The sequence below is a fragment of the Netta rufina genome (genome assembly GCF_964035555.1).
Source record: "Netta rufina genome assembly, chromosome: 15".
NCBI lineage: Eukaryota > Metazoa > Chordata > Aves > Anseriformes > Anatidae > Netta > Netta rufina.
In genome coordinates, this window is record NC_140138.1 from 16,935,017 (window position 1) to 16,947,257 (window position 12,241).

The following is a 12,241-nucleotide window of genomic DNA, read 5'->3' on the forward strand; positions in this document are numbered from 1 at the left end:
GCAGAAGCAGGGAGTGCTCATAGGAAAAAGAAATATCAGACACATTTGCTGCTCATCAGTCACTGAGCAGCTGGCTGCAGTACTTAATGAGGCCGTTAATTGTGTGTAACTAGTCATTAAATCCCCAGCTAATCCTTCCACAGCTGCCTAACCACAGCTCTGTTCAGAGAGCTGAGTTTGTACCCAGGGCAGGTATTTCATTAGGAATGCTCGACTGAGCTGCTCTCAAGCTCCTACCGAAGCAGCAGAGGGTTGTACCTTTCAGTGGCATTTGGGTACTTACCACCTACCAAAACCAGGATGAAGTGCCTAAATAGAAGCCACTATCACCCAGCAAATGCGCATGACAGTGATAAATAAAGCCAGGGGCTGCTCCCTGCTCAACAGGGGGGCAGAGCCCTGCTACGTCCCAGGCTGTGGCCATGAGGCAGGGCAGTGCAGAAGGGCAGCAGGGAGACAACCCGCTGAAGAAGTGATGTACCACCAAGGGCAGAACACTGCCCCAGATGAGCAAACCTGATGAGCACACCCATTTGGGCAGCCAGCAGCTACTCTTTTCCTTTTTTACTCTTTCACTTTTTTACTCTTTTTAATTACCTTGCCACGAGCCATCCGGAAGAGAAATAAAATGACCAAGTAGAGAGGGTAGACCACCACGCTGGACACCAGACCAACAGCCACGGTGTCCACATTGACAGGCACCAGGTTGGAAATGGCTCCGTTGCTGGAGAGAACCGAGAGAGATCAGAGATGGGCGTTAGCAGGAGCACTTGGAGCTGCCAGCCAAGCAGAGAGCAAGAAAGAAGAGCACAACTGGGCATTTCAGGAGTGTTGGGAAAGAAATGGGCACAGGCTAACATATGGCACAGCAAAACTGGGCAAGGGGAAAAGCTGATCAGGCTCTCCTTGGTCCTCCATGCCCCATGTCCTGATCCCAAATCCTTTGCAAGGGGAAGGGCAGGCTGCAGGCCACAAGCAAGGCAGCTGTTTGCAGGAGACATCAGGTCTGTCCTGCCCTGCCTAAGGGGAAGCACAGGAGGGGCTCTGAGGAGTTAAGGGACCAGCTGGAGCACCGAGGGCACAGCGCACCTGAGGTGTACGTTCCCCACCATGCCGTACCACACGGCATTGGCACAGAGGAAGAGGAAGACGAGGAGGGAGCAGCAGGTGGCCCTCTGGACACGGGTGAAGCGGCTGCGAGGCGGGCGGTCCCACATGGACAGCCAGACGTGCTTCTCGAAGAAGCCTCGCTGCAGCTCTGCTATGAAGATCCGGGAGAAGCTCCTCAGCTCCGTCTCACCTGAGCACAAAGAGAGGCTTTCAGGGTCAGCTGCACAGGAGAGGGTGCCCAGCTGGGGCTGGCACAGTCCCCCCTTGCAGGTTGATATTCAGAGTATCCCCACTGCACCTATGCTGACCTTTTTGCAAAGCTGGATCCCAGCCATGCCTTGTCCTCTAGCACAAAGCACCCAGGAAAGCATCTGGCTGTGCAAATCATCAGTGAGACAGTAGCAGCATGCAGGCTCTATGGTCTCTCTGCAGTCTCCTGCACAAGCCCTTCCTCAGTGTAATGGGAGCTGCCACCCTGCCCAGCCTCCCTGCCCTGCGCCCAGGAGCCGAGCACTCACTGGCAGCATAAACCTCTTTCTCCACCATGCCATCATTCTCTTCGCTCTCCACGGACAGCCAGTCGTTCACCAGGAAGAAGTAACTCTTGCTGCTCTGCAGGTCCCGGACGATGACGTGCTGCAGGTACCACGAGGGGCTGAGTCCTAAGGGTGAAGGGATAAAGAGATGTGTTTCAGGGCAGGCACTCCCCGCGTGAACCCCTGATGCCTCAGCCCCCACGCCTGCTCCTGTCCCACCTTTGTTGTCGTGCCAGATGCGGATGCGCCAGATGCTGCCCAGGTTCCGCTCCGTGGCGATCTGAAACACGTCGAGGCTGTTGCGGTGGAAGGCGTTTTCCCCGTCCAGGTGTCTGTGCCCACTTTTGTTGTCCACGCCGTACAGGGCAATCCCCACGTGCGCTGTGGTACCTGGCAGGGTTAACGGGGCTCGGTTAGGGAAGTTCCCCCAAGGTGGAGCCGTTCCCAGCCCTGCCTTCCTGCCAGGGACATGGGGCCGGGTGTCTTGGCCCTTCAGAGGGGCCACCTGGGGACCTGGGAGGCAGAAATGCCCTCAGCAGCTGTCCCACACCCTGGGGTGGTGTTACACAGCCTGCAGGGCAGCTGCTCAGACTGATCCTTGGCATCCTCGTGGTTTTCCACTTTGGAGGGGACTGAATCTGAAATTCCTTGATTTGCTAACACCCTACTGGGAGGAGACGTTTATTCTGGATGTTTCTTCCATCAGACAGTCAGAAGACTTGTTTGCTTTGACTTCTCTCTGGTACCCGTTGCCAGATGCTCCCTGGTCCACCTGCTCAACCTGGGCGGTCCTTGGGGTGACTTTGTACCAAAACTGCTCCCAGTGAAACCAGTGGCTATGCTAAGATCACTGGGAGCATGCCTCCAGCAGTGACACGGTGGCATCCTACCTCCATTTTGCTCAGAGCTCCCACATCCCAGCTCCCTGCATTTCCAGGCCTGCGATGATATTTCTGGCAGCTCGAGCTACAAACCCAGCCCCAGGTCAGAAAGCCAAGCTTTCTGCCTTCACGCTGCTAGGAAAGATTGGGAGGGGAGAACGAAGTGATGGATGGAGGTGGAAAGCAAAACGATCAGTCTGCAGTGCCCACAAGGCCTGGATGCTTCTGCAGGAAAGGATCTACGGGAGCTCCAGCAGCCAGGCACAACGGCTGCCTCCTCCTGCAGGCGTTTCTGTACCCTACAGAAAGAGGTGACTCTTTTTTTCTCCTGCTCCATCATCAAACACACAAAAACATCTGAATGCTGTGGGGAAGCCCTGAGCTGACTGCTCAGTGCTCCTTCAAACAACAGCTGGGCTCTGGGCCCTGCCAGGGAACATTTGGTGCGGGATGCCCCGAGGGGAGCTCTCAGGGAGCTGCACAGATGTCACCCTAGCAGTCAAGCACGGGAGGAGACTGTGGGCTGACCTGATCCTCTGCCCCAGCCAGTTTTCACCAGGATCTCGTATTTATACAGCCCGTTCTTGCCGCAGAAGGGAATCACCCCGACGCGGTTGATGTCAATCATGTCCAGCTTGTGCACAATCAGCGCGGCCACCGAGTAGGTCACAAAGCAGACGGCACACGTCAGCAGAACGATGTAGTTGAGGCCTGGGCCTGGAGCCTGGAAGAAAAGAACCAAGCTGAAAAATGCTCTCTTTCCTCAGGAGGACCCCGCTGCTCCCCAGGGGCTCTGCTGCCTCCTTGCTGGCTATGAACATCACTCGCAGCACCACGTGCAACCGGAGACCTGTTCCTGCTCACACTGTGCTCAGGGCTCATGTGCTGCCAGCAGCCAGCCCCAGCTCACTGCAGCAGCTGCAGGGAGCTCTCTGCTCCCACCTACGGCACAGCAACGGAGCTGGAAGGAGCCCCAGTGTTCCCAGGAGCCAGGGAGCAGCTGGCAGGTGCAAACTCGCTGGGACCAAACAGTGCTGTGACAGCTGGGAGGAGCATTTGGCGTCTCACAAAAGAGGTGAGCACACTGCGAGGTATTCAGACTGGGGAATAAAGCCAGCTGCAAGCGTCTGCTTTTAGCATCAGCAGCCAGGACTCACAAGCAGGGGACACAGCCCCTCTGTGCTCGGCTGCAGCTCCTGAAGGCACACAGGTACGGATGCTGGTCTGCCAGCCACCACCCAGCCCCAACGTGAACGCCAGCAGGAGCCCAAGACGTCACGCAGCCTCTGCTTTGTTCTACTCACAGGGAAGATGAACTGGACAGAGTTTGGGGGCACAAAGAGGCTGGCCCCAAAGGCGGTGAGGTGCTGGGTTAAGCAGACGGCCTGGTCTGGCCTGGTCTCCTCGAGTGGGATGATGCCTTCTGTTTTCCACCGTCGCTCCTGCTCGCTGAAGTACTGGCACAGGGACGTGTACAGCCCCAGGGTCACCTCCACCGGGGACCAGCTGAAATGGTTGGTGATGTTGAAGTAATACTTCTGGATGGTGTCATCCGTCCTGGAAAGGGCAGGACAGCAAGACATCATTACCCACGGGCTGAAGGGACACAAACCCCACTCTGACACGTATGTGTCCACGGAAATCACCCCCCTGCAGGGACAGGTAAACACACAGGAGGAGAAAGAAAGGCCTGGTGAACGTGTTATAATCTGCACAACCCTCTGTGCAGAGGTTCTGGGGCTCTACAGACCCCTTGAATTCTTCTCTCTTTGCGTTGTTTCAGTACCTGGGAGCACTGCACTGCCTGTCCCTTCTCTTCTGTGTGCTGGGAGCCTTGCACAGCTCTCCCGCCCACCCTCCCCTCTGTCCCACTGACCCCCACAACTCTTCCAGAGCAACTTCACTTCTTGGCTGGGAGCAGACTCGCTCATCAGGAGGATTAATTCCTCTTTGAACGTGCTGTTACCAAAAGCCATGGAAGTTGTGTCAACTTACACAACAGTGGCTCCACTCCTGCCCCGCCTATTCCCAAGCTGCCTGTCTTTCTTCTCAGATCATGCCTAGGAACGGCTCATAAATAACAGGAGGCATGAATACACACTCCTGGGAAAGGCAGCAAGTCAGAGACTGAAGTCACAAGAACAACTGCTCTGACAGAAAGAAGAGAGCTTGGCTCCAAACCCCAGTGGCACAGCAGCCTGTGGCAGCCTGGCATTAGCCATGGCAAAGCTCTGGGAATCCCTTGTGCACATCCACGGGACAGACTGGGGGTGGCAGGGATCATAAGGGAGGGTGCTCTTACAGCGGCGAGGTGAAGAAGGTGTAGAGCTTGTGGTCATCTCCAGACAGGGCCTCCAGGCTGATTTTCTTCGAGGCAGTGCAGTTGTACTCGTTGGGCTCTGGCTCGTGGTGGAGATAGGCCATGATGAACGGCTCAGGCTCGCTCGCGATGTAATGATCTGCACAGGGAGAGAGAGAGAAAGAACAGAAAGTACTTTATAAACACCAGGGAGAGCTCAACCACGCAGCTGCTGCCAGCAGTGGATGCTCAGGGAGGAGTGTCAGCAACACGGAGCTGGGAGAGATGATTTCCTGCCTGCACTCTGCCTGCAGCTCAGAGCATTCCTGAGCAGGAGGCTCTGGATCCCAGTGTACCTGACCCAGGGACAGGACAAGCTCCCTCTGGTGCTAACACAGCTCACAGAAGCCACGCTTTGCTGGGAAAAACAAAAGGCTTCTTGGTGTCAGAATCCTCAGACAAGGATTGCACCAGGGTTGGATAATGCCCATGACAGCTGCGACCTCGGCAGCGCAGTACAGGACCTGCTGTCCCGAGATGTGCTCCCAAACACATCCCCTGACACAGCCGCCCCGTGCCTCCAACCCAGCCCTCCCCGCCCACGGGAAGAAACAGCAAAGAGCACGGGGAGCTGGCTCTGAGCTACCATTCAGGACTTTGTAGGTGAGCCTGAAGTGCAGTCCTGCTTCTCGGTTGTTGCTCTCCATGGTCACGATGAGGTTCACGGACGTTCTTGCCTCGATGACCTCAGTGCCAGCAGCCAGATTGTCAGCGTCCGTGTTGTTTGACACCATTACGGTGATGGCTTTCTCCGAGTCCAGGCTGCCGATGGGGATCTGCACCCCGTTGTGGGTCTGGAACTCCATGGAGGCCACCTTCGTGGACACGGTGTAGTTGCTGATGTAACCAAAGGGGAACGGGTTGGAGTCCACTTGGAACATGACTTGAATTACGTCGGTCAAGTTGGAAAGGGTGGTGTTGAAAGCCTGGGGGATGGAGAACTGGCAGTTCGGCGTGTTCTCATAGCAAAGCAAGTTAAAGGGATCAGATCTTTTGCCTGTGGCCTTAATTTCTCCTCCCACCAGCTCAAGGGGCTCTTCATTCAGCACACGAGACTTCATGAGGATGCGCATCAGGCTGGAAGACAGGTTGTAGGCTTTGGGGGCCAGCAGCAGGTTGTGGGAATCAGCAAGCAGTTCCTGGGGCTTGGACTCTTGTGAAACCGTATTGACGAGGTGGATTAAGTCCCCTGTCAGGAGAGAAATGACAGTGCAAAGAGAGGAGCTGGTAAATAGTTGAGTTAACTACTAACATCTAGGTAACATCTGACACCTTCCCAAAACAATCAGACAGTCCTTTCCTTGCTGTTTTCTCACTGTCACTCTGCACTGCATACAGTGACCTGCCACGCTTGAAGTGTTCAGTAGCCCTGAGCTGAAAATAGAGCTGTCAGCTCTTCCTACCGTGTCTGGGCTAATCTACACCGTTTGGTGATGAGGACTTAATCACAACAGGCTTTATTTTCCTCCTGTGAAGTGACAGGAACAACAGATTGGGAAACAGCGGAGCAGATAAAACAAACATGTTACCAAGTTTTTGCATTATATATTGAAAAAATGGTCAGAAATGTATAATGAGCAGTGCAAAGAAGGTGTCTCTGCCTGTAACCAGGTGGAAATTTCCAGTATTCAGGGGTGCCCCAGTAAAGACTGGTGCCCTGCTCAGCCTGCAACCAGGAAGGCGAGTATCTGGAAACCATATCTGTTATTCATTCTTTACAAGAATGACAATTCCCTGAAGTACTGCAGAGTTTACAAACAGCTGTCATATTTAAATATCCACAGAGACAGCTGACAAAGCCAGGATAACCCTGGGAAAAGTGCAGAGAGAATAAAGCAATGGGGGTGCCATGCTCCAAATCTCAGACACGATTCCCCAAACATCTCGAAAAGGCACGAGCCAAACCTCTGGTCCAGGCAAAAGCCTGCAGAGCTCCCCTCAGCCTGCTGCTGTCCTGCAGACCAAGCAGGGAGCTCTGTGCCTACAGCGTGGTCAAACGCCACCCACTGCCATGTGAGCAGAGCCCACCTGTGATGTTGAGAATGTTGTCGGCGATGCCCGTCGGGGTCACGGTGCCCTGGGTCGTTTCCCCCTGCAGAATGGTCATCATGGTCTCCAGCTTGTTCAAGGTCCTCGTCAGGCAGGACTTGCAGACCATCTCCTTGCTCACCACCTGCACAGGGAAACACAGCCTGATTCAGCTGGTTCAGTCCTACAAAGACCCGAGGACATTTGTTCAAACACTGTTTTCATTCTCCAAGTTATCCCTGCTCTCTCCAGCCCTGAGGAGGTGCCTGCAGAGACCAGGGCTGCTCTGCCCACACTAAGAGGTGCCAAGGTTTTGTAGGTGTCTCCAGAAGCCTTCCACCCACCTCCCCTCATGGTCCCATCTACAGGCAGGCATGCTAAGAGGTGATGGAGGACACATTAGTTTGAAAAGGACCACGAAGGGCAGCATATTCAGATTCCCTGAGGTTTGGCTGTAAGGACCAAGCACATCTCCTGGCATTGCAACTCACGGATCACCCCTTTGGGGCCACACACTGCTCCTACAGAAATCACCCAGGAGGAGCTGCACAGGATTCCTCCACACGCTCAACTGTCTTCAATGGCAGCAAGGTCTGGCCCTAACTGAATCCACTTCGGTGTCCAAGTACTCCTGGAAACTGTGGGAGGGATCCTGCCACTCAGGCATGATGGATGTCCCTCCCTCCGCTCCCAGACGTGTCCAAGAAACAGAATGTTCCAGCCACGGCCTGCAGCTCCCAGCGCTCTCGAGGGCTGGATGGGAGGGACCGAGGCAACACATGGAAGCTGTTACCACAGGCCAGTTCCTAGCTCTTATTCATCTTTTTCTTTTAATCATCACAGGATTCAGACGTGATTCACCATATGTTTTGGTGAAGAATTAAAACAGTGTCTGCAGGTCTAGAATTCCCCTGGTTTTGCTTCTATTTGTAAGCTACGAGAAGCTAGGATGTACTCTGTATGACAGCGAGACAGACTGAGATATCGAGGACATCAGGAAAAAAGAACCCACTAAGAAGAAAGAGATTCTTTTTTTCCCTCCAAGAGAAATTTATTCTTATTTTTCCTCTCTCCTGTAGGAAAAATTAAAAGTATCAGCACTGATTGACACTGCTACAGGAAAGTAAATTTGTGATCTCTGTGCTGCTCCGAACCATTTGGGAAATTCTGTATTACTCTTTTTATAAGCTTTTTATTCCAATCCAGAGCACAAGCTAATCCTAGAATATCACCTTTTCTCATAGAACAAAAATTCTATTTCTAGAGTTGAGCTTCCACAGCGAGATCAAGTCACAAGGCAAGGGCATGGGTGAGAGACACAAACAATGCACCAGCATCAGAACGGGGCGTGCTGAACCCCAAATCCCTGAACAAGGATGAACAGACAGAAGTGATTTTTGAGGCTTATAGACGTTGAAGCTGAGGAAGCAGCAGCAGACCAGGCGCTCTGTGGGTGGGATGCAGTAGTCTGTCCGTGATTTCAGTGAGAGCCTGTTCCCAGCGAGCACGGTTGCTGACCTGGCTGGGGGGCGATGAGCAGCCAAGGTCAGGGTACCTGACTCCAGCCCCAAGAAGGAAAGATTGGGAGGGCGGGGAAGCAACAGCATGCCAGAGCAGCCTGGCTGACCACCAAAACCCTAGTGCGTTATATAACTGGGCTCTCTTCCCTTTTGCCCATCTGACAAAACACACAATACCACTCCTCAATCCAACAGGCAGCAGCCCCAGCACCAGGGAGCAGAAACTGCTGGCTGGCCAGGGAAAACAGCGCTTCCAGTCAACAGCAGAGCAAAGAAGTGCTTCTCATCTTGTACAGGGCTGGAAGGAACATCAGCCCTTGGCTTTGGCCCCTGGCTCAAGGCAGGTCTGTCTCTGCTTGTGTTACTCCTGGTGGAGCCCAGCCTGTCCTTGGAGATGCTGCGCATCCCTCAGCAACTTATTCCAGTGCCTCTCTTACCTGCTGGGGCCTTTCCTAAAGTCTCCATCTGCTAGTTAAGGATCCCTCTTGCTAGCAAGCTGCCACAGCAAGGCTGGTATGGAAAAGCACAGAGCTCCTAGGTGAACTTCCAGCACATGAATGCATCATCTTAAATCTGCCTGCTAGATCGGGGCAGAGCTGACAATGGTTGGGACATTTCCACTGAAACCCTAATGATGTCAACAAGTGACACTTGTCCTTGTGTGGTGTGTGGGACAGAGAGGGGCAGGGAAGCAGAACAAGAATTGAATTGCTCCTAAGCTGCACCTGAAGGGCAGCAGGTGGGAGGAGGTGGTGACGAAGTACATACCGTGCACTGAGCCAGCGCTGCTGAGATCTGCTGGATGTCATCCACCGTGTTCACGTTCAGCGAGTTCAGGGTTTCTGTGATGTTGTTGCGGGTCCAGGTCCGCAGCTCAAACTCGTTCCCAGTCTCAGGCTCCAGAAGCTCCGTCCGCTCATACTGAGGGGATCAAAGCAGGCAGTGAGGGAACGCATCGGGCTGCTTCAGTGATGAGCTGTGCTGCAGGCACCTCTCCTGCATTCTACACCTTCTCCCTGCCTGTTCTTCTCCCCTCTCATGAGCTGGGTTTTCAGCAGAACTTTCTCAATTTCACCTGTGTGCACTCAGCAATTCACTTAATACCCTCACATGGGACTGCTCGGCAGCACACCAGTGAGCAGTCCCTGTCCAGCTCAGCACAGTGCCTGTGCTCGTGGGCATCACCCCTGCCTGGTGCACAGGCATGCAGCAGGCTATTTTTGGGGGAAAAAGCACGACTATAGACCAAAATTCCTACCCTGCCTACAGAGACGCGGAGCGACTGGGTCCTGCTTTAGACAGGAGTGAAAGCAAAAGCTGCCAGGAGGATGATGCTCCTACACCATAGATCAAGAGCCTCTTGTGCAGCCTGAAGAGCTTTCCAGCTCAGCACTCAGGACAAGGAGGTCTCTGTAGCACCCAGACAGCACCTGAGCAGCTACCGGGAGTTTCCAGGCCTGCTGTGATGGAGTGGGGTGGCTTCACGGGAAGTATGGGGCAGATGGGGGAATTTGGGCCAAGATTCCTGCTTTTAAATTCAGCGTTTAGACTTGAGTTTTTCCTTTCAATTAACCTATCTGAACATGACAGCCGAACAGGGGATGCCCAAGCCATTGCCTTCCCTGGGACCCCTGCTTTATTTTACAGCCCCTCAGCTTTCTCTGGTCATCGTGTGTCTGGAGACTGTTACTCTCTTTTTGATGCATGGAAATCACTCCAGCCCCGCTCCCACCATGCACGTATGCTGATTTACACGGAAAACTGTAGCATTAGTCACTTCCCTATATTGCTGGGGAAAACCTGGCCAAAGAACATTACTGGCGATCGCAAGGGCTTCCGGAGGCCCCTCTTGGGCAGAGTGCTGCTTTACCTCATTTAAGATGGTGATGAGGGCCAGGGAGTACTCGATGACCTGCTGAGGGTCCCCCTGCTTCACTAAGCCCTGGAGCACGGTGTCGGTTTGATTGTAGAGCCAGTAGGAGAGGCTGGGGAAGCCCCTGGGTAAGCCGATTTCCATGGAGCTGCCAAAGAAAAGAGGCATTTGGTTGCTGTCAAACAGGGCTGGGGGCAGAACGGGGAGCTGGGAAGGAAGGTAAGGGGGGAGCAGGTGGTTAAACAACAGCGAGAGCATTGCTAACGCCTGCCCTGGTGCCCAGTTTGCACCAGGATGTAGGAACTTCGGGGACCTGACCCTGCTTCCTCTGTGGGCACACACAGGTGGGCTGAGACCCGAGGAGAAAATCCAGGTTTGATGTGACGGAGCGTAAAGGGCTTACAAACAGGAGCAGAGTGCTGGGAGGAGCTGCGCTGCTTTTGGCACCATTCCCCGGGGCCTGAGGAACAGCTGGGTCACAGATTGTCCTCCCCAGGCACCGCAGGGCCGTGTGCTCCCCCCGGGGGGCCGGGACTGCACGGACAGTGTGGAGAGCTGCAAATCAGCCCAGAGCAGGCACAGAGCTGGGGCAGGAGGCACTGAGACCCCTTCAGGAGGCTCCCCCAAGACCCAGGGGCACTCGTTGCCTGCATGGAGCACACTGGAAGCCAAGGGGTGTTTGGAGAAGGGGTAACTGGGATTTTAAGGTGCTGGCCCTGCTGAGACTGGAGCTGCAACCCCTTCCACCCTGTTCCAGTGCTCGTGCTCCCCACCACAGCTACACGGCACCTCCCTGGCTCGCAGCAGCAGGCCACCAGGCCTCCTGCAGCACCACTGCTTGCTGCTGCCACTTCTCCTTCAGCAGCTCTTGATGCACAGAAGGGGGCAGAGCACAGAGCATCAGAGACCTTCTGAAAAAGCGACACCGTGCCTTCAAAGCGAAGTGTCAGCAGGAAATTAAGAGGGGGGTCAGGAGAGCCGTTAAGTGCTGGGAAAAAGTCTCCCCCTTGGGAGATGATCCACAAAGACTGGAGCTCTCTGTGGCTGCAGTGCCTCAATGCTGCTAAATCTCCCTTTGCCTTCCTGCAGGGGCCTTGTCCAGGAGGAGAACATTTCACCAGGATGTGACACCCGGGAGCCTCAGCCGGTCCCTGGCACAGTGCACAGCCCCACAGCAGCCTCCCCCCAGCCTTACCGGTTAACGGCCACCACGGTGGCACCCAGCTGGTCCTGGACGAGGACTGACACGGACACCACGAAGCCGCTCTCCTGGAAGCCCGGGGGCAGGAAGGCGCTGTGCTCGGCACGGCTGCCCTTGTACACGCAGAACTCGTGGTAGTGCCCGGCGCGGCGGCGCGACGCCAGCAGGATGTACACCAGGGGGTCGTCCACGTTTTCCGTGTCCCGCCAGCCTGCGAACAAACCCAAAAAGAGGTGACTGGGGGGGAGGGCACTGGGGAGCTGTCACCACCCTGGAGCCCACAGTTGGGGCAGCTTAAGGATTCCAGCAGGCTGGATGATGTTTTCGGGGCTACAGTGCAAAGGTTTGACACTTTTCCTGATGTTTAGGGGTTTCTGCGTGGGTGTTTGTATCCTGTAACATTTGAACGGGTCTGTGAAGAGCTCCCAGATAAAATAAAAATGAGAATAGAGCAGCACTCATCCAAGGTCACAGTTTCTGCACCAATCCTGCAAAATTTTACACTAGACAGAGCTTGGTGCAGCCCTCAGGCAGTTCAACATTTTAGGAACAAATGGCTCTAGGACAGAACCTGCACAAAGGTTTCCCTGAAGCTCCTGGATAATACAGGGAATGTTGTGGGGCTGGGCAGTGTGGAAATCCACTGCACTTGGTGCCAGTAAGCACCAGTGAAGAACTGGGAGGACCTGGCTCTGCCAGGGCTCACTGCACTGGACACAGAGCAGCGGGGCTG

General features: G+C 54.6%; 1 protein-coding gene across 1 annotated transcript in view; it reads right to left on the reverse strand.

The window, feature by feature from the left end:
• PKD1 (polycystin 1, transient receptor potential channel interacting) overlaps positions 1-12,241 on the reverse strand; it is an 82,495-nt gene that overhangs the window by 9,202 nt on the left and 61,052 nt on the right. Inside the window, exons 19-30 of the mRNA XM_084296061.1 lie at positions 11,503-11,719; positions 10,305-10,455; positions 9,203-9,355; positions 6,915-7,059; positions 5,473-6,075; positions 4,830-4,986; positions 3,832-4,084; positions 3,056-3,251; positions 1,866-2,036; positions 1,629-1,772; positions 1,090-1,300; positions 598-724 (exon numbers count right to left, since the gene is read on the reverse strand). Of these exons, the coding sequence (XP_084152187.1) occupies positions 598-724; positions 1,090-1,300; positions 1,629-1,772; positions 1,866-2,036; positions 3,056-3,251; positions 3,832-4,084; positions 4,830-4,986; positions 5,473-6,075; positions 6,915-7,059; positions 9,203-9,355; positions 10,305-10,455; positions 11,503-11,719 (2,528 nt within the window). The remainder of the gene's footprint in view (positions 1-597; positions 725-1,089; positions 1,301-1,628; positions 1,773-1,865; positions 2,037-3,055; positions 3,252-3,831; positions 4,085-4,829; positions 4,987-5,472; positions 6,076-6,914; positions 7,060-9,202; positions 9,356-10,304; positions 10,456-11,502; positions 11,720-12,241) is intronic.